General features: G+C 52.6%; 2 protein-coding genes across 3 annotated transcripts; one reads left to right on the top strand and one right to left on the bottom strand.

Annotated features, from left to right (window-relative positions):
• The first annotated feature begins 153 nt into the window (after positions 1–153).
• Bckdha (branched chain keto acid dehydrogenase E1 subunit alpha) lies at positions 154–17,887 on the top strand. The gene is made up of 9 exons (XM_026381028.2): positions 154–273; positions 7,433–7,615; positions 7,717–7,803; positions 10,748–10,856; positions 14,604–14,765; positions 15,929–16,135; positions 16,341–16,482; positions 16,693–16,864; positions 17,332–17,887. The coding sequence occupies exons 1-9, from the start codon at positions 166–168 to the stop codon at positions 17,500–17,502; spliced, it is 1,341 nt and encodes a 446-aa protein (XP_026236813.2). The 5' UTR covers positions 154–165; the 3' UTR covers positions 17,503–17,887.
• Positions 17,888–18,277: 390 nt separating this feature from the next.
• Positions 18,278–20,166, bottom strand: B3gnt8 (UDP-GlcNAc:betaGal beta-1,3-N-acetylglucosaminyltransferase 8). Of its 2 annotated transcripts, none has more exons than XM_026381030.2 (2): positions 20,097–20,166; positions 18,278–19,694 (listed from the first exon to the last, which is right to left on the bottom strand). In XM_026381030.2, exon 2 carries the CDS (start codon positions 19,636–19,638, stop codon positions 18,451–18,453), a length of 1,188 nt encoding a protein of 395 aa, XP_026236815.1. In that variant the 5' UTR covers positions 19,639–19,694; positions 20,097–20,166; the 3' UTR covers positions 18,278–18,450. The 2 variants fall into 2 exon arrangements, with proteins under 2 accessions (XP_026236815.1, XP_026236814.1); XM_026381029.2 differs by having other exon boundaries at positions 18,278–19,670; positions 20,097–20,160.

Raw genomic sequence — 20,166 nt, 5'->3', positions numbered from 1 at the left:
AATACGTATTGTCTTATCCAACCATATATGTGTCCTGGATTCCGTTTATCGGAAGCAGGTGTTCTTTTTCTCAGGGTTATGCTGGCATATGAATCAGGCTTATGGTGGGGCAGCCCCAAGTCTGGCCTAGGAGAGGGGCGGATCAACAAGGGCTTGTTAGCCAAGATGGCGGTAGCGATCTCAGTGGCTAGAGTCTGGGGCCCTAGACGAGGCCTGGGCCAGGCTACCCTCCTGTTGCTGCGGCAGCCTATGGCTCGGGGGTTGGCTAGATTTGTGAGTACCGAGGGCCCAGGCGGTTTTTTCTAAGGGGTATATGGGGGCGTAAAGCCTATCTTTAGAGTGTGGGTTCTCTGCAGGGTGTGAAGGAGGGCAGTCACCAGTCACGGAGGGAAAAGCAGTGGGAGAATTGGAGAGGACACTTAAAGGAAGAGTTTCCGTCTCCTTAGGAAAGGAAAAGCGGGGCAGCTCCTGTGTGGATCCTGAGGGCGAGTGACACCTTGGAGATTGAGATGGGGGTTCCTCCTCTTTCCCTCTCACTGGGGAGGCGCCTTCAAGGGTCGCAGGAGAACTTTCCCCTCACAAGAGAATGAAACTAAGTAAGGCGGAGAATTCCTTCTGAGTAAAAGTCCTTTTGAAACAGAGAGAAAGGAGAGCTCAGATCCCTGTCACAAGCTTTTACAGGGCTTTGCATTTCTTTGCTCTTTCTCCCCAGTTCTAATTTGAAAGCCGATTACGGAGAAACTCGTTTGATTCCTGTGTCCTCTGATGGAAAGTTAAGACATGTTGTGGATATTGTGCACAGGAGATGATCAGTATATGTTTGTTGAATTGATGAAGAGAGAAAAGCGGGAGGGAGGTTCAGACAGGGCCCTTTGCCCACGTTTCTCGAAAACACTTGAGAAAGCCTTGTTAATTATCAAAAGGGTCTGAATTGCTTTTGGTACATGCTGCTAAGGGGAAGATCACACTGCAAAAAGATGTAGTTGAGTCCTGGGGCTAGAGCTTGCCTAGTATTTGCAAAGCCCTGGGTTTGATTCCCAACCATCACAAAAGTAACAACAATAAAAAGTAGTCGGAGGGCTGGAATTGTGGCTCAGTGGTAGAGCGCTTGCCTAGCACATGCGAGGCCCCGGGTTCGATCTTCAGCACCACATAAAAATAAATAAATAAAATAAAGATATTGTGTCCAACTACAACTAAAAAATAAATATTAAAAAAAGTAGTTGGAAGCCTGTATTTAGAGGGGGGAAAAGCAGTGAACTGCAAGATCTATGAGCTAAAATTCCAGATGAGACAGGAATGGTTATGTGGGTAGTTTCTGAAGCTATATCACGTGGGTTTGCATCCCGCCTTGTCACTTTCCAGTTGTGTGACCCTGGACCGGGGCCTGAACCTGACACCTCTCTTGATGTAATTTTCCTTATTGTAGAATGTTAACAGTGATCACCTCACAGGGTTGTTGTGAAAATACATAAAGAGCTAAGAATTGGACCCTACACATCATAAGGGCAGTAGGTATTTGGGCCACTGTTGTTAGTAAGGGTGGAGAGAAGGGACAGAAATTGACCTGGGAGATTGAGAGAGCAAAGAAGGTGACTCTGTGGGAGTGCAGGCTGGATTGGTGATGCGCTGGAAGGAATCTTTCAAGTTCTTCTGCAATTGTTCCTGGCAGTCTTGTCCCCAATTCATAAGGCAGGGATGATGAAATCTGTAGGAAGGAGCTCTGGGTAGGAGGAGAAACAGGGTAAGAGTAGGTCAGGAATGAGGCAGGAGTCCCCAGGAAGGAGGTCATTTGAAGCAGGTAAATGCTGAAGGGTTAGAGGAGTAGGTTGGGGGAATGGAGGTAGGACAGTCTCCTGTTAATGGCTGTTCTCTGTGGCTTTTTTTTTTTTTTTTTTTTTTTTTTTAAAGAAATCAGATCCTCCACAGCTGATGGCAGTCCCAGGAGCCCATTGGTTGAGCAAGTGGTGCGGGAGGCGAACAGGAGGGCAAACTAGGGAAAGGTCATTTGTGACTGATTAAATCTGTTCTCCTCCTGGCTTAGTCTTCTGTTGCCTTTCCTTTTCTCCTTTGTTTATTTTGGAGAGGGTGGTGAGAAGGAAGTTTCTACTTTTCATTGATTTACCTACTTTAAATTTTATTTTATTTTTGGTGCTGGTGATTGAACTCAGGGTCTTGTGCATGTAGGGCAAGCACTCTACCAACGGAGCTATATCCCCAGCCCTAAATTTTATGTTTTCTTAGAGTCACTTGCCCTTCCCCCACCTGTTTTTATCCCACTTGTTCTGAGATTAAGAGTCCCTACTTTTTTGAGTGAAGGGAAGGGACAGTAGTAAAGATTGCAGACCAGGGCTGTCCAATAAAACTTTCTTTGATAGTGGAAATGTTTTCTATTTATGCTATCCAGTACAGTAGTCACTAGCCACATGTGACTACTGAACACTTTAAATGTGGCTAACAAAGCTAGGTGTGGTGGCACATATCTATAATTCTAGCTACTAAAGCCAGCTTTAGCAACTCAGTGAGACCCCGACTCAAAACAAAATTAATAAAGGGCTGGGGATGTGGCTCAGTGGTAAAGTGCCCCTGGGTTTGGGCCCCAGTACTGCAAAAATTAAATAAAAAATAAAAGTGGCTAGCAGGACTGAGGAACTGAAGTTTACTCAATTCTAATGAGTTTAAATGGCTCGTGGCTGCCATATTGGAAGGTGAAAAGTACAGCTTTATCCAGGTGGAGGTGAAGAGTGTCTTGGGAGGAGGTTGGGAGGTTTTACTGTAATAAATGGATTAAAGTAGATTATGAGGGCAGGAGGTTTCGGGGAGGGATGGGGTTGCCTTTCTTTGTCCCCTGCCTTCTTGCCTCTCCCCTCATCACCCCTTTCCTGAGCACCCTGCTGCCCTTGAGTGCTTGCCTGATTTCCTTCTCTCTGCTGCTATTGTAGCAGATGTTTTTAGTGGTTAGGGAGAAAAGAAAGAAAACTCAGACTGACAGAGAGTCATGAGTCAGTTTTGCAACCACCACCCCAGGGCTGGGCCTGTTGGGGCCATTTCACCTCTAAGCCTCATTTGGGAACGAGTAGAGTCCCTACCCTGCTAGAAGTCAGGGAACAATTGGAGCGCAGTCTATGCTCATTACCAGTAAAGTTTCTCCAGCCCAGCTGTTCTGGGATAGCCTGTCAGGGGCTTCAGTGCCCTATGCAATAGCTCCATGTAGTAGGTACCCATGACCTCTGATGGAGGGGCCTCACGCAGGTCCTTAGGGATTCAGTGAGCACAGGTGCTTAGATTAAGAGCTTTGTGTGGCACCTGTGCGCATGGCTAGCTCTGGCTGTCTTGGTCTCCAGGGTGCCAGACTTGGGGCCTTTGTCATTCCCCAGTACTGAAGCATTCCACTTCCCTTGCCTTTGTCCCAGCCCTGCATGTCCAGCAGCCTGGCTCAATTCCCATCCTCCAGGAAGTAATGCTGCTGCTCCCTCTGGTCATAGCTGGTGAGAGTTCCTCCTATGACGCAGGCAGTGGCTTTACTCTACCTTCCACAGCTGTGAGGCAGATATTGTTCTGTCCATGGAGAGGCACGCAGGTTCAGGGAGACAGTGGCTTTACTCTACCTTCCACAGCTGTGAGGCAGATATTGTTCTGTCCATGGAGAGGCACGCAGGTTCAGGGAGACAAGTTCCTGCTCAGTGTCACGTGGCTGGAAAGCCACAGAACCAGGATTTGGACTCAGGCAGTTTAGTCTACCTTGTCCTGTGGTTAACCATCATGCCATCTTTCCCCTCGTGTTTGTCATCCATCCCTCCCTGTCTCCAGGCTTCCCTTCAGGTCCACCTTGGGGCCATTGTTCAGTATCTGCCTCTTTGACCAAAATGGTCAGCTGGTACACCTGTTAGCTACTGTTTTTGTCAAGCACTAGTGCTCCAGGCACTGGGCTGGGTCATGTACACATCAACTCATTTCAACCTCATGGTAGCCCAGGAGGATGTATACAGGAGAAACAAGCTCCTGAGGTCTGCTTCATGCTGTGCCTTTGACTATGGTGCCTGAGGGAATGACCCCACAGTAGCCTTCCCAAACTTGTTGGGCAAGACCAGGCCATTCAGCACAGGTGGCCAGGGCTCCCCTGTAGTTCTAAGACTTTTGGTAAATATGTGTAGCCTCTGCCATCATAAGCCACTGGCCACTGGGCCAGCTGCCCAAACTGAAGGAAAAAAATGGGTGGGGTCATATCCTTTAGTAGGCATTTTAAAATTTTTCTTTCTTTTTTGGTTGTAAATGGACACAATACCTTTATTCTATTTAATTTTATGTGATGCTGAGGATTGAACCCAGTGCCTCACGTGTGCTAGGCAAGTGCTCTACCATGGAGCTACAACCCCAGCCTTAGTAGGCATTTAAAAAATATATATGTTTTTTAGTTGTTGATGGACCTTTCTTTATTTTTATTTATACGTGGTGCTGAGAATTGAACCCCGTGCCTTAGACTTGCTAGGCAAATGCTCTGCCACTGAGTTATAACCCCAGCCCCCTTTTAGTAGATATTTTGCACCCCATCCGTAATAAGTGTTTCCTCAGGCTTCAGCCATGAGCTGAGCCCCTTGCAGAGCTCACTGAATCCTCCAAGGAACCATGGGGTGTGGATGGCCATCATTTCCACGGGCCCTAAAGGAGCCTGGAATTCATGGTGGGAACTCAGCTCTGGTATCGGGCTCACCAGGATGCCCTACAGAAGCTTTCCAGACTCTAGGCCATGGTCCTGCTCTGACACCCTGGCTCTTCTCAGCCCTCAGCCCCTTCCCTTCTGACCCCCCGCCCCACCAGCCCCTAGTGAGACCCTGTCTCAAAAGTAATAAAACATTCCTCTCCAACATCAGCCCTGAGGCCCGTTCTGTCATTGCGTCCTTCACTTCCCCTTGGCTTCAGTTTCTCCCTTGGCAATGTGTGTTGGAGTCACCGCCTTGTTTTACAATTTAATTTCAGGTACAGCCAGTCCTCCTCCTCACGCTACTTTGCCCATCTTCTTCCCAAGGTGCCCATCATTTCCCTTTTTTCTCCTTTTTTTTTTTTTTTTTTGTGGGGGTCATTGTTTGGTGCTGGGTTGGAACCCAGGGCCTTGCGTGTGCTGGGCAAACACTCTGCCACTGAACCCTATACCCACAGCCCCTGCTTTCCTACTTTTTAACCTTTGTGGGTTTTGTTTTTTTCTCTAATACCATTTCTTTCTTTCTTTCTTTTCTCCCCTTTTTGTGGTGGTGGTTGTGGTGGTGATGCTAGAGATCAAAATTTTTTAGACACACAGTACCCTCCTCCATCCCAGACCTGTGCTGACCCCTTGTGTGCATGGACTAGGAACTTTACACATAGCTCTCTGCAGGCTTGTCACAGGGAAGTCAAAGAGATGAAGTGTTCGCAGAGAGCCACACAGTAAGCTCAGAAATTGGAATCCAGGTCAGTCTGACTCCAGAGCCACTGAACTTAACTGCTCATTCATCCGTTTGTTTGGTAATTATCCATCAAAAGCCTGTTACGTGAACCAACCTGGACGCCACCCCTGCCTTCCTGGAACTTACATGTGTGAGAGACAGACACAAAACAGAGGAATCTTCCAGGTCCACGTAAAGGCCTAGCCATGCCCAGTGCTTGGAAGGGAAGCAGGTGCTGCCTTGTCAGAGGGGAAGGCATGTCTGCCCGTGTGTCAGGCCCCAACCTGCCCTGCTGCCAGGAGTGTCATTTCCTCACCACCACAAGTGCAGATAATTGCACATACATTGCATGCTACCCCCAGGAAACTTGGTGGCTTGTTCACTGCAGTTAAAGGAAGGGAGGGGGACACGTGAGCCCCCACACGTGAGATGCAGCTCATGGTGAGCTGGTCCTCCTCTAGCTCCCCCTGAAAGTGAAGCCACAACTGCTGACCTGGGAGGAATCCAGGCAGAGGTGGAAAAGAAAGAACCGAGCTGGCATTGGGGTTAAAGCTTGGGTTTTGAGATCTGGATCTCAGGCCCCAGGTTAGAAGCCCAGTCTTAATGTAAATTCTGATTTTTTTGCCCATTGCAGACTGGTTACCTCCCCAAGCCTTGGTTCCCGCCTCTCCTCCCAGGCAATGAGGAACAAGCCCACCTCACAGATGCCCTGAGGACTCGCTGAGGTGGCGCAGGCATGCAGGGCTCTCAGGCTTTCCCAATTCTGCCTCTTCTGGTCTGAGGAGTATGATATGCCCACAGGGCTCCTTGCCACTTACTGGTTTCCGGGAAGAACACCTCGTGCTGTGCTCTTTGTCTTTTGCATATTCTTTCCCCATTGCCCAGGATGCGCCCTCCCTGACTCCTAGTTGTCCTGCAGGCTCAGCTCCAGCATCACTCCCTCAGAGAGGCCTTGCCGTTTCCACTGTGCCATGTGAAAGTACCACTGGGTAATAGGGCTCCCCTCGGCTTTACTTGTCCAGCGTCTGTCTTCCTGCTAGTAGGTAGCAAGGACAGATATTTAGGGTTCCCAGAACCCTGCACAGGGCTGGGAACAAAGCAGGTGCTCAAATATTTATTGAATCAATCAGTCTGAGCTTGCAGGGGAAGCCAGGCCTAGCTTCAAGAAGGTAGCAAAACGTGTGGCGCAGTTGGCCAGGTGATGGGAGAGGAGGCCACTTCGTCAGGGTGAGCAGCAGTGTGATAGAAACCATCATAGCCGGCATTTTTCTTGAACATTTACTATTTTGTAGATAGTCTACTGAAATATACACGATCTCCTTTAAACTTTGCAGCACTCCATGAGGTGTTTTCCATTTTATAGAGGGGAAAGGAGACACATGAAGAGGGGAAGTCCCTGTCCCTTGTCAGCTAGAAGGACATTCGAATCCCGATAATCTGACTCTTAAAAACTCAACAACTTAAGCTCTATTCTGGGTTGGCCTCCCTGGTATGTGGCGTTGGGGTCAGTAATGGGTCTGTCAGGGTGTCTGAACATGCCTGTGGTAGGAGTGGGGGACAGAGGGAGACTTGTGTCCAGACTGGGGAGATCTCAAAAGCCAGGATGAAGACTTTGAGCCTGTGATAATGAGAATGGCAACAGCTGCCAGTTCCTGAGCAGCCTGCCATTCAGACTAAGTGATTTCATTTTTATAATAGCTCTGTCGAGTGGATGTTCCTGTTTTGTTCTAGTGCTGGAGAATAAACCCAAGACCTTACACACGTGAAGCACACACTCTGCTGCTGGTGGATGTCATTTTCATCCTGATTTTTCAGATGAGAGTCCTCTATGGTATTGTAGTAATTTGGCCAAGGTGTCACAGCAATAGAGTAGAGCAGGGTTCACACCCTGTGCGCCAGACCCCATGGGGCTGTGCAGCTTACCCATCATGCTGTCTTGTGGCTGCTTTTGTTGAGCCCGCCGGAACCTCAGTGCGGCTCTTGACTCAGTACCCCTTCCGCCTTCTCCCCAGCACCCTCCCAGGCAGCAGCAGCAGCAGTTCTCCTCCCTGGACGACAAGCCCCAGTTCCCAGGGGCCTCAGCAGAGTTTGTAGACAAGCTCGAGTTCATCCAGCCGAATGTCATCTCCGGGATCCCCATCTACCGAGTCATGGACCGCCAGGGCCAGATCATCAACCCCAGCGAGGACCCCAATGTGAGGCTGCTCCCTTCTGCCCCTCCCCCCCATGTCCAAGTCCCTTGTTTGTTTCTTCTCTGGTTTCATATGCCCCTATCTGTCTGTGTCTCTGTCCACAGTTGCCCCAGGAAAAGGTGCTGAAGTTCTACAGGAGCATGACACTGCTCAACACCATGGATCGGATCCTCTATGAGTCCCAGCGACAGGTGTGTGGGGACAGGCCTGGGATGGGAGTCAGAATTATCCTGTACTTGTGCTTTGGACCAAAGGACAACTCCCAAGGAGAAGAGAGGAATGGAGATGTTTTTAGAGTTCTTGGGATTCTCTCAGGGCTCTTGAGGAAGTATGGGAGGGGTCTAGCCCAAGGACAGAGAGATAGATGTAGTCATTAAAAACACCTGTGTGTGTGTGTGTGTCTGCCTGGGCTCATTGTGCTGGGAGAGGCCAGAGAGGAGAAGGCCCAATGGCCCTTCCTTGGGAGAGCTCATAGACCTGAGAAGCAGGGTGGACCCTCTGTGCTTCCTGCAGTGTCCAAGGGCCACTCAAGGCCTATATCCAATGTGTCAGTCTTTTGAAGACTTAGTGTCAGAGGACTGACTCAGTCAAGCCAATGTGCACCAACAGGGAATTTATTGATTCAGCCTCATGTCCCCAGGGCCCTATTTGCAGGCTTAGCTGGATCCCAGGGCTCAGAAGTTCTCAGACATCTTTCTCTCTTTTTTCTTTTGCCTTGGCCTTCTTCATTCTTGAGCATCGGTGGCATTTTATCAGGCATAGTGCTGTGGCTAGTGGTCAGTACTGAGCAGCTCCAGGCTCACAGAGAGGTGGCAAAGGGAAAGGACTCAGTACAGGCTCTAGAGCAAGCTGTAAGATCCAAGTCCTAATTCTGCCCCTTTCTAGCTCTGTGGCCCTGGGAAGGCTGCTTTATCTCTGAGTGCTACCTCAGCATTGTAAAAAATGTAAATAATTTTTTTTTAAAGGGGATAATGCTAGATGCTACCCCATAAGGCTGGGGTAGGAATTCTGTGAGACCCAGCATGTAAGGCCCTTTTCCATTGGCTGACACTGAGGCAGATTACCATGACTTTCACAATTGAACCTATGTATACTAGGATTATGTTTAGCTGTAAGTGACAGATTCCTCCTCACTCCAAGGAAAAGCCTTAGCAAACAAAATCAAAAGCAGTAGCTTAATAGATAAAGTAGTTTGTCACTTGGATTAAAAAAAAAAAATCAGTGTACAGGTGATTTGTGGTGGGTCTGATGTCACCATGATATCAGTGGATACCTGGCCTCCTTTCACTGCTCTGATCTAATGTCCAGAATGTTGGCTTCTCCCATCTTCAAGGTCCACTCATGATCCAAAAAGGTGCCAGAGTTGCCTCTATTGTGTCTCACTTTAGGCAGCAAGTAGAAGGAAAGTGGAAGGTCAGATATGGCACATCTCAGCTGCCACCTCCCCACCCAAACCATTATAGAACTTTCTAGCAAGTCCCTCTCAGTAATATCTGCTTTTAGTTGCTACCTGCAGTGGAATGAATGTCCCCTCTCTCTCTTTCTCTTTGAGGTTGAAACCAGGGGTACTTTACTACTGAGCTACATCCCTAACCCTTTTTATTTTTTTAAATTTTGAGATAGGGTTTTGCTAAGTTGCTTTGGGTCTCACTAAGTTGCTGAGGCCAGCTTTGAACTTGTGATCCTCCTGCCTCAGCCTTCCGAGTCACTGGGATTACAGATGTGTTCCATCGTGCCTCTCTTAACAGAGGGAAGAAAGTTAGGCACCCAGTAACCTTAGCCACTAGCCTGAGTCCTGTGTCAGGCCCCTCTCCATACTGAACTGAACAGCTACCGTCCTCCCACTCAGTTGGCACTGGAAGACTAGTTAACCTTTAATTGGCTCCCCACTTAGAAGAAAGCACTGTTTTGGTTTCCCAACAGCACTTGAAACCAGGCCCAGGAAGCACATGGAGGTGGGCTTTGCTGAACCCCAAGGGGAGCTTAGCAGGGGGTGGCCTTAGGGGGCCACCTCAAGCTCACTTTGTTCCACCTTCTCCAGTCCTGGGTGATCTCATCTCCATCTTACACGAGGAGTTCCCTGTTTCTCCAGACTTCTTGGAACTCTAGATCTACTTGGCACTTTGCCTTGGATGTCCCACAGCAAACAGCCTGTCCAAACTTGACCTTGGCATTTTTCTCCCAGACCTGCTCTTCTTCTCCCAGTCCATTTATCAGGGGTGGGTGCCACAAGTCACCCCTTGCCCAAACTGAAAACCTTTATCTCATCCCTTTCCCTGCCCTTCCCTTGCCAGCTCTTTCTCCTCTTAGCCGCTGTCTCTAGGTCTCACCTGAGGAATCATTCAGCTTCTCAGCAGCACCACTGGGGACCCAGTCCCTTCCTCTCTTTCTGTTTCATTGTTGGCGAGTTGGCCTTCATCCTGTGCTTGTTGCCTCACATTCACAGGATGGCTGCCACAGGTCCAGGCATCATGGCTCCAAGCGAGGCAGGAAGAAGAAGGGGGGGGCATGGAGAGCACAAGCAAACTTGAAGAGTCTGGCTACCAGGGGGGCCGGGAACCTGAGCGTTCTGTTCCAGGGCCTAGGGCTGGAGGGTTCTAGAGAAGGGGGCTGGCTGGGGCACCCTCGGCACTGCTAGCTCAGCTTTTGAGGACTCCTCTGTCTGCCCCTCTCCCTGCCTGCTAGGCGAGGCCACTGCCCCCAGTCTCCCGCTCCCTCGTGGGCCCTGGGTCCTCCATGTGCCACACATAGTGGGGAGAATCTTGATCACCTGTGTGACCACACTGCTCCGTGGGGCAGGTGCCACTGTTTTCAGAGCACAGCTCAGCTGTGCCAGTCGCTTTGTGGTCTGGGTGTCGCCTCCCTCACTGCTCTCCCCTGTGTCCTTCTGGACTCATCGTGGCCTTTATCGTTCTTCTGCCTGGAGCTGCATCTCCCCTCTTCACCCAGTCTGTCTCCCTGCATCCCTTCTTCGGGCTCTTGTCCCAGAGACCCCATCACCCTGGCTCTGACCATCCTGGCAGTTCCTCTGAAGGTGAGAGCCCTGCGTCCTGGCCTGGGGCCAACTTTGTGAAAGACTGGATGAGCGCCCCCAGTGTAACCTAGCCTGGGCCTTTGGGCCCCCTCCACTCTCAGGGCCGGATTTCCTTCTACATGACCAACTATGGCGAGGAGGGGACCCACGTGGGCAGTGCAGCCGCCCTGGACAGCACGGACCTGGTGTTTGGCCAGTACCGGGAGGCAGGTATGTCTGCCTGGGGCCCCTGTTGTGGTCCACAGTTTTGTTCTCCCAGGTGCTCTTCCAGGGGCAGCATAATGCCACGAAGGTCTGAGAAGCCAGAGGAAGAGCTTTCCATGCTGTCAGGCCAGGGACAGGACTTTGGGGAGCACGCATCCCCTCCCTGAAGGCCGAGAAGCGTGGTGGTGAGACTCTGCTTCTCCCCACTCCTTACCAGTCATCTGAGCCACGGTTGTGCCACTTCTGGAGGAGAGTCGAGGGCTGCTGGAAGGATGCAGTAAGGTCGACATGTGCCGTGGACCCCTGTCCACCTGGTGTAGGGCTCTCCTGGCCTCTCCCAGGCTCTGCTGTCCTCCAGGGAGCTGGGACAGATGGGAAGATGGCAAACACGGTGATGACGGGGAGCTTGACAGATGCCAGCTGGGGAGCTGGGGAGGGCGAGTGAAAAGAAGGACCAGAGAACAAGCCTGAGGGAAATGGCTGAGCCCTGGCGAGTGCCCGGAGCGCGGCCTTAGCCCAGGGAGCAGCAAGAGGGCACTCGGGAGTGGTTGCTAGCGTAGGGGCCCCACAGGGGTATCAGTGAGCATGTGCCAGGGACAAATCTATGCCTTCCTCCCAGGCAACCTCAGGCAAGTTACTTGACCATGCTGTGACTCTTGTTTCCTTGTTTGTTTATTTATTTATTTATTAGTTCTGGGGATTGAATCCAGAGGGACTTTACCACTGAGCCACATCCACAGTCCTTTTTATTTTTTATTGAGACAGGATCTTGCTAAGTTGCTTAGGGTCTTGGTAAGTTACTGAGGCTGGCTTCAAATTTGTGATCCTCCCACCTCAGCCTCCTGAATTGCTGAGATTACAGGCATGTGCTGCTGTACCCAGCTGTTTCCTGCTTTATAAGGGAATGGTAACCCCAAATGTTTGTTGAGAGGAGTCATGGGGCGGTAGGTGCAGAGCTATTAATACTAGAACAGGGTGAGCATTCAGAGTTGGTGGATAGTGTGACTGGGCCTCTCTCTGGAACATCTCTCCAGCACGGAGGTGGAACCAGGTGAGGGTGGCTGTCTACTTCCTTCAGCTGGACATGAGCTAAGATGAGGCAAATGGCTTGTGATATTTGAGGTTCTGTGTCATTCACAAGGAAAATCAGGTTTCCCAGACACTGGGCAGCTACAGAAAGGTTTATGCCAAGGCTGTGGTGCTGAGTGAGGAGGCAAGGCTGACTCCCCTGATTCCCAGCTGACTTGCCTTAGTGAGGCCCATTGGCTTGGGTGAGTCCGTTGTCCACTGTGACATGGGAGGAAACATAGTCCTCTTAGAAAAAGCCAGCTTCATTGAGCTCTGGAAGGCAAAGGTGCTGTTTGTTTTAAATTTCCTACTACATGGGAATTGTCACAGAGTGCAGGCAGACTGTGACCCCTCTGCATGAGGCAGGCATCCTTGTTAACCTGTGAAAGCCAGGCGGGTCACCCACATCAGACAGGTTGTGGGTCTAGGCTGTGTGCCTTCTTGCAGCAGTCTGATCCCGTGACAGCCTTTGCATTTGCTGTGTGCACCCTAGTGCCCTTCCAGGGCTGTGTATAGAGCTCCTCCTGGGGCACAGCAGGGAGTGGCACTCAGTGAGGAGGACAGTGAAGAGGCAGCAAGGACCAAGGTAGAGCATCATCTCCCGGGGACCTGCAGTTTCCTGGGTCCCGGGCCTGAGATTATATATATATATATTTTTGTTTGTTTGTTTGTTTTGCAGTGCTGGGGCTGGAACCCAGGGCCTCATGTATGCTAGGCAAGAGCTCTAGCGCTGAGCTGCATCCAGCCTTGAGGCTGTAATTCTAACACCTTCCTGCCTCCTGCCCAGTACTTCTCATGTAGAAGGGCCTGGGACCACATTTTAAGATGTCTGGTGGCAGCGCTTGGACCATTTCCCACGCTCCACAAGACCTCCTTTTCTCCTCCAGCCTGAGTTTTCTCCCCTAGTGGTTGCTGTGCAGTGCGGCCACATAGCGTGCAGATTTGTATTATGCTCATTCAAACCTCTAGAACAGAAGATAACTAAGGAACTAGTACTAAAGGTGAACGTTGAAGTTGTGCTAGACTAAAGTTTCAAGAAGGGCACAGTTTCAAAGCTGATTGTCCAAGCAGTCTGAGCTGTGTTCACCATCGCCGTCCCAGGGGGCATCCACGGAGCGGATAAACAGAGCTACTCCCTTGCTTTTCTCTGGCACAATTTTTAAATTTTTTTAGTTGTTTGTGGACCTTTATTTTATTTATTTATTTATATGCGGTGCCAAGAATCGAGCCCAGTGCCTCACACATGGTAGGCAAGTGCTCTACCACTGAGCCACCGCCCCAGCCCCTCTGACACAGTCTTTTTTTTTTTTTTAATTTTTTTTTAATATTTATTTCTTAGTTCTCGGCGGACACAACATCTTTGTTGGTATGTGGCGCTGAGGATCGAACCCGGGCAGCACACATGCTAGGCGAGCGCGCTACCGCTTGAGCCACATCCCCAGCCCCCTCTGACACAGTCTTAATTTGAGTTTTGCCTTTGGCCCCCCTCTGCTCTGCCACTTGGTGGCGTGACATGGAGGCAGTTGTGGGAGCGCTGTGGGTCTATTTCCTCTGTGAGTGAGAGGATGATCGTGCCTGCTGTGCGGGATTGCTGTAATATTCACTTAGTGACTGTATAAAGACGCTCAGAACAGCTCTTGGCTCGTCGTATTATCTTCCTGTGTTTGCAGTTGTTATTCAGGGAGGACGTGCGTCCTTTGTGTACAGGGGGACTGCCATGTCATGTAATGTGACCCTATTAAATTGTCATCTGAAGAAAGGGTTTGGCAGTAAAGAAAGGGATTTGGGAACCATGGTATCAGACAGCTGCGTCTTGGTGCTCACACCCTCAGGGCCAGCCGTGGGACATCTGATCCACAGCACTGCTGAAGATAGGGGTATGAGGTTGTCCCCTTGTCAGGTAGAGCAGAGAGAGTCCTTGCTTGTTTTAGGATAGTCACAGATTCCTGCCGTCCTCTGACTTAGCAGGCAGGGCCCCTTCCACCAGAGTAGTTCCCTTTGATAGGGAGCTGGGCATCCACCAGGGGTTTGTTTGAAAAGAGGGTTTTACTTCCATAAATAGGATATTACCTCTCTAGAACAGAAGATATGAATGGGTGGCATGTACTTTAAGAATTGTATTCATTAAAGACACCTAAAAAATACCACAGTTTCTCATTGAAACAGACATCCTATAATACCAGTGATGTGGGAGGCTGAGGTATAAGGATCAGAAGTTGGAGGCCAGCCTTAGCAACTTAGCAAGATGCTGTCTCAAAATAAAAAATAAAAAAGCTCAGTGGTAGAGCACCCCATTACCAAATAAATAAGTAAATAAATATAAGTCTCTTGGGTATAACTTAGTGGTAGAGTACTTCCCTAGCATGCACGAGGCCCTGAGTTCCATCCCTAACAAAAGAGAAGGGCTGTGGGAAGGAGAAAGAAAGAGCTAGTTAGCTGAGTTTCTGCCACCTTTTGAAAACCCGGATTGTCATCTGAACATTGGCCTCCCTCTTGACACACCTCTGCTTTCCCGTCTGCCCATGAGTCATGTCTGCAGCTCCTGAGTTTGCCTCTCCTGCTCTATTCTGGCTCCTTTTTTTACAGACAGCCTGGGAAAGAAGAGGCCCCCCCTGGGTCACCCACAGGGTTGGTGTGATTCCCCCAAACCACTCACCAGGCTAACAGCTGCCTCTTCTCCACCAGGTGTACTGATGTATCGCGACTATCCCCTGGAATTGTTCATGGCTCAGTGCTATGGCAACGTGAGTGACCCAGGGAAGGGGCGCCAGATGCCTGTCCACTATGGCTGCAATGAGCGCCACTTCGTCACCATCTCCTCTCCACTGGCCACCCAGATCCCTCAGGGTGAGGATGCATGCCCTGACGCTCATGTGTGCAGACCCATTCACACCTTCTGGTCCCCGTCCCTTCCCCAGCCCTCACGGGTGGGCTTGTGTGTGGGCTTCCCGATGGTGCTGCTCTCAGACCCTGGCCTGTGCTCTGGACTTTCAAGGTACTTTTCATCTGGGACCCTTTTGAGGAGGCCCCAGTAATGTCCCCACCCCATTCAGCAGCCTTGAGCCAGCATGACCACAGTCTAGGTTTCCCAGGCTTCCACCCGCCCTGTCCCACTGCTCCTGGGGGAGCACACAGGCCAGAGTGCCCCTGCGTGTACACCAGGGTCCAGGCTCTGTGCAGGTGCTTGGCTTCTGTTGTCCCACTGCAGTGCCATGGGGGTAAAGGTTATTATTTGCTATTACTCCTGTTATAAAGAGCAAGAAATTAAAGTCAAGGAGGGAAAGTCAAGTGACGTGCTAAAGGTCTCCTGACAGGTAGGGAGTAGAAGAGCAGCTGGAACCGTGGACCATGTGACCCCAGAGCCTAGGTTCTGTCTCTACTCCTTGTTGGCCTCAGTCCCCAATCAGGCACACTCCTAGAGCTCATTGGGTACCCTAAATCCCCTTTATACAGGGTGGATGGAGACAGCGAGGGGTGGGAGAGGACTGCGGATATGCAGGGTGGGTGGGCCTTGTTATCTTTACCTTTTGCAGGGACTTTGACCCTGAGTGCTCTGGGAGCTGTGGGTTGGAGAGGATTCTGTCATGGGGTCACTTTGCCTGGCTCTCGTTTTAAGAGTCCTCGGGCTATCCCTTGGATAACAGATTGCGGGGCAGGGCACCAGTGAGGTGGCTGCTGGTTAACTCTGGCATGAGCAGCCCGAGGCTTGGCCCTGGGGTGAGAAGGGCTTGGATTCTTGTTATATTTTGAAGGTGGGTAAATGTGGGGGATGACAGAGTATTGAGTCAGGGATGCCGAAGTTTCTGGACTGAGCAATTGGAAGGTGGTGTTTGGTGGCAGAGAGGCCGAAGACTCAGGTGGGCAGGCTCTGGGGGGTTCCTCTCTGTGTCTAGTGACAGCTAGTCTGAGCCCAGGTTCTGGTGGGGCATGTGCGAGAGTGTTTTTTTTTGTGTGTGTATGTGTGTGTGTGTGTGTCTGCTCCTGCTCACCGCCCTCTCATTGCTCTGCAGCCGTGGGGGCAGCCTATGCAGCCAAGCGAGCCAATGCCAACAGGGTTGTCATTTGTTACTTCGGCGAGGGGGCAGCCAGTGAGGGGGATGCCCACGCTGGCTTCAACTTCGCCGCCACCCTCGAGTGTCCCATCATCTTCTTCTGCCGGAACAACGGCTATGCCATTTCCACGCCCACCTCCGAGCAGTACCGAGGGGACGGCATTGGTAAGGCCCACTGCCGCCTGCCTGCGGACAGAGCCCTGGAGGCGCGCGGCGCTGTTCCCCACCCACTGCTCTGCTTCGCTCTCCTCCTCGCTCTGCCTTCATTTCCTCGCTCTGGACCTGGCTCAGTGCTCTGCCTCACTCCCTGCTCTTCCCTCGAGCTGCACGTTTCCCTCATCTGAGCCCTGGGGCCTCCCTGTCCCTGCAGCTGCACGAGGCCCCGGGTACGGCATTATGTCAATCCGAGTGGACGGCAATGATGTGTTCGCTGTATACAATGCCACCAAGGAGGCCCGGCGGCGGGCTGTGGCAGAGAACCAGCCCTTCCTCATTGAAGCCATGACCTACAGGTGCCTGCCTGTCCCGTCGCCACCCCCACAGTCCTGATAGCTACCATCTGTAGTAGCTCCCTCACTACTGCCCCTAGAATGTGGCTTCCACACCTGGGGGCCATCCCCCTCCCTGCCTTTGCTCCCTTTCCACCCCTTCCTCCCTAGTCCCCCCATCTCTCTGACCCCTACTCCAGGGGCCCCAAGTTGACCAGGGCCCCTCCTGGGCAGGATTGGGCACCACAGCACCAGTGACGACAGTTCGGCGTACCGCTCAGTGGATGAGGTCAACTACTGGGACAAGCAGGACCACCCCATCTCAAGGTTGAGGCTCTACCTGCTGAGCCGTGGCTGGTGGGACGAGGAGCAGGAGAAGGCCTGGCGGAAGCAGTCACGCAAAAAGGTTAGGGGCCACTGTCACTTAGGCTGGGCGTGCTGGGGGGGCTGCTGTGCTGTGGGTAAGAGCTCTGGGAGAATGGGGTGCTGGGATCTGGGGTTGTCAAGCTGAGAGACTCAGAGGGTAACCCATTGTGTCCCCAGGTGTGGCTTGTGGTATGAGGCTGTCACTTGGCCTCAGCCACATCTTGCAGTATGTCCTGGGCAAGCTGTCCTGCCACTTCCTCACCCCTGGAGAGGGTACTAGAGTGCCCCATTTAGGGGGTGACCTGAGGACGCGGCAGCTTAGTCCCTGAGCAGTGGAGATCCGCTTGGAGACAGTCTGACACAGTTAACTTCACCTCCTTTGTCTTCATCCTCTCCATTGTCCAGATGGGAACATGGAGGTTCAGCAGCTAACCCCTGGCTCAGGCCCCACAGGGAGAGGCAGGGCCATGGGGAGGTGTATGCCTCCCACCCTCTGGTGTCCCCCAGGTGATGGAGGCCTTTGAGCAGGCCGAGCGCAAGCCGAAGCCCAGCCCCTACCTGCTCTTCTCGGACGTGTATCAGGAGATGCCCACCCAGCTCCGGAAGCAGCAGGAGTCCCTGGCCCGGCATCTCCAGACCTATGGGGAGCATTACCCCCTGGACCACTTTGACAAGTGAGATGCTCCCCAGCTACTCGGATAGGTGCCACACTCTGAGCTGAGGAGGGAGGCCTGGCAGGATGCCCACCCCCACTGCTTCCCCAGCCAGCTCTAATAAATTACTGGTGGCTGGGTTGTGCCTCAGACTGTGGTGGTGGCTCCTACTCCCCATCCCTCCCCTCCAGGCAGCTCCACTTGGGGGGCCATGTTTGCAGCAGTTGCTGAGACTTGGTCAGCTCCTCTTCACCTGTTACAGTGCCTCCTCCCAGGGGCCAGCGTGCCTAGGAACCTGAAGCTCCTCCTCTGGTGGGTGGGGTGAGATGGCAGGGTGGCCTATGGAGTTTACTCAGTGACAGTTGGTCAGGGGAGTAAATAAACTCTGCGGCTCTGCCTGTAGCTCTTCAGCACCTCTGGTCTCTGTTACCTGGAGTTTGGGGGTCAGGGGAGGGTCCAACATGACTAATCTGGGACACACCCGGCTTCTACACATTAGATACATAAGGACAAAGCTGTTGAGATATTTGCTTCCCCTGCAACTTCCACAGGCTGGAGGGTCAGGTTTGGCAGATGGATGGGGTGGTGGGAGGCCCTCCAGAGATGGTCCTCTGCTCTCCCATGGGATAGCTCAAGCCTAGTGTCCAGTAAAGTGACCAGGATACCTATCAGATCTGCCACTGCAGGAAGGGGTGTGTCTACAGTGAAGGTCCAAGGGCAGCTGAGCTCTGCTTCGTTGCACCCCGCGGCCCCACAAATGCAAAAACCATTTGAGGCCTCAGAGTGGGGAGTACATATTTTTCAAAAACAAAAGGTAGACAAAAACAAGCTGTTGCCTCATCCTTTCTGTCCAGTCCCCTGGACAGAGAGTGCCCAGGAGTGGCTCAAGCAGTCCAGGATCCAGGACCTGCACCCTCACACCAAGGCCTGGGGGCGGGGGGCAGACCAGGTTAGCCCCTTCTCCTCTCGAGGCTCAGCACTGCGGCTGCAGCTCCTGCAGCTGTCTCCAGAGCCGAATGCTGTCCTGGGGGCTGAGGGGCCGCACCAGCAGCAGGTCTCGGAGTGTACAGGGGTCTGTGGAGCGGTCTGCTGGCCAGGCTGTGAGGAAGCCTGGGTGTGTCCGTGGCACTAGACCCAGGGCTCGGAAGCAAAGGCCTGTGTAGACATCATCGAACGGGAAGGGTGCCACGCGGGCTGCTGCCTGCAGCAGCCAAGGAGCCAGGCGCCCTGCGATGACGTAGCCACCCCCGCTCGCATAGGCTGGGTAACCACCTTCAAAGAAGGACCCGGGCACATAGAAGGGTCCCCCAGGCTTCCTGAGGGGCTTGGCCTGGGTGAAGACCTCACCCAGGTAGAGACTTCGGGCCCAGGTGGGCGGCAGGGCCTGCAGGTGATCCAGCAGGGCGGGCATGTGTACAAAAGCATCGTCCTGAGCTTGCAGGACAAAATTCACCTCCGGACAGTGGTGGCCCAGCCAGGCCAGCAACAGCAGGTCTTTGAGCGTCCGGTTGTAGGGGACGTCAAGGAAATCCCAGAGCAGCAGGTCATTGTAGCGACGGCTCTCCCAGGCCACCAGTGAGCGCAGGTCAGGTCCCCCCTCACCCACTGGGGACCCCAGCAGGAAGAGCCGCCGAATCCCAGGAGCTGGACGGCCCCACGTCTCCCTCACGGCCTGTCGTTCTGCAAAGCGTCCTGGTTCCGACTTGACAGCCAACAGCAGGAAGGGGACGTTAGTGTCTGAGCAGCTGGCTACTTGGCTGCCTTCAGGCAGCCACTGTGGAAAGCTCCGGCAGGCTGCTGACAGCAAGAAGCGACGGAGGTCCTCAGGGTAGGAGGTGAAGTCTGGGATCTCAGCAGCAGCAGCAGCTCCCCAAGCCTGGCAGCCCCCTGCCTCAGCACTGTTCTCACTGGGCAGGGCTCTCAGCCGCCACTGTTGCTGGTTCCAATAAGCTGAAGGCAGTGGGCCAGTCTGGCCCAGGCGGGCTGAGAGGTTGGCAGGCAGGGTGGGCTCAGTGCTGGCTGATGTGGGGCCTGACAGTGTACCCCGGGGTCCTGGGTAGGCCTTGCTAAGCCGGGATTCGGAGGTCCACTCGATGTACACTTTGAGGCCCAGGAGCGTGAGCAATGCTGACAGGCAGAGCAGACACTTGGGGCAGCGCATGACCTGGCCCAGGGAAGGGGCAGCCGAGGGAGCTGCAAAAGGGAGCCACAGGGGAGCTACAGAGGTGTGACCAGCCTCTAGAGAGGGCCCAGCCGGGCCCCAGGCAAATTGCCTCAGTTTTTCACTGTCTTAGCCAACCCTGTAATGGCTTCTCTCTTTCTCTGACCCCAACAGGTCACCCCCAGCCTGCCAGGGACCCAACTGGCCTGGGGACTTTCCCCTCCATTCCAATCCCATTCTTTTTCCACCTTCCTAAAAGCCCTGGAGGTGACCTAGTCCCCATTTCCACTGGTCACCATTCCTACCTCCTCTTCTCTCCATTCTTCCCGGGAATCAGGATCACTTGATTCCCAGCTGGCTGGGGGGTTCCTTTCACTTCTCAGAAACCCAGCCTCCCTCTCCCAGCAACACTACTCCAGGGACAGGGTTGGGGGACCCGGGATCTGTCTCCTCTGTACCTTTTGGTCTGGCTCCCACCAGCTCCGGCGCGGCCGGGCCTCTGGTCAGGTTTTCTCGGTGCTGCCCCTG

The sequence above is a fragment of the Urocitellus parryii genome, chromosome 15, assembly GCF_045843805.1.
Source record: "Urocitellus parryii isolate mUroPar1 chromosome 15, mUroPar1.hap1, whole genome shotgun sequence".
Taxonomy (NCBI): domain Eukaryota; kingdom Metazoa; phylum Chordata; class Mammalia; order Rodentia; family Sciuridae; genus Urocitellus; species Urocitellus parryii.
The sequence above is the reverse complement of the archived record's forward strand: the minus strand, read 5'-3'. Positions and strand labels throughout refer to the sequence as shown.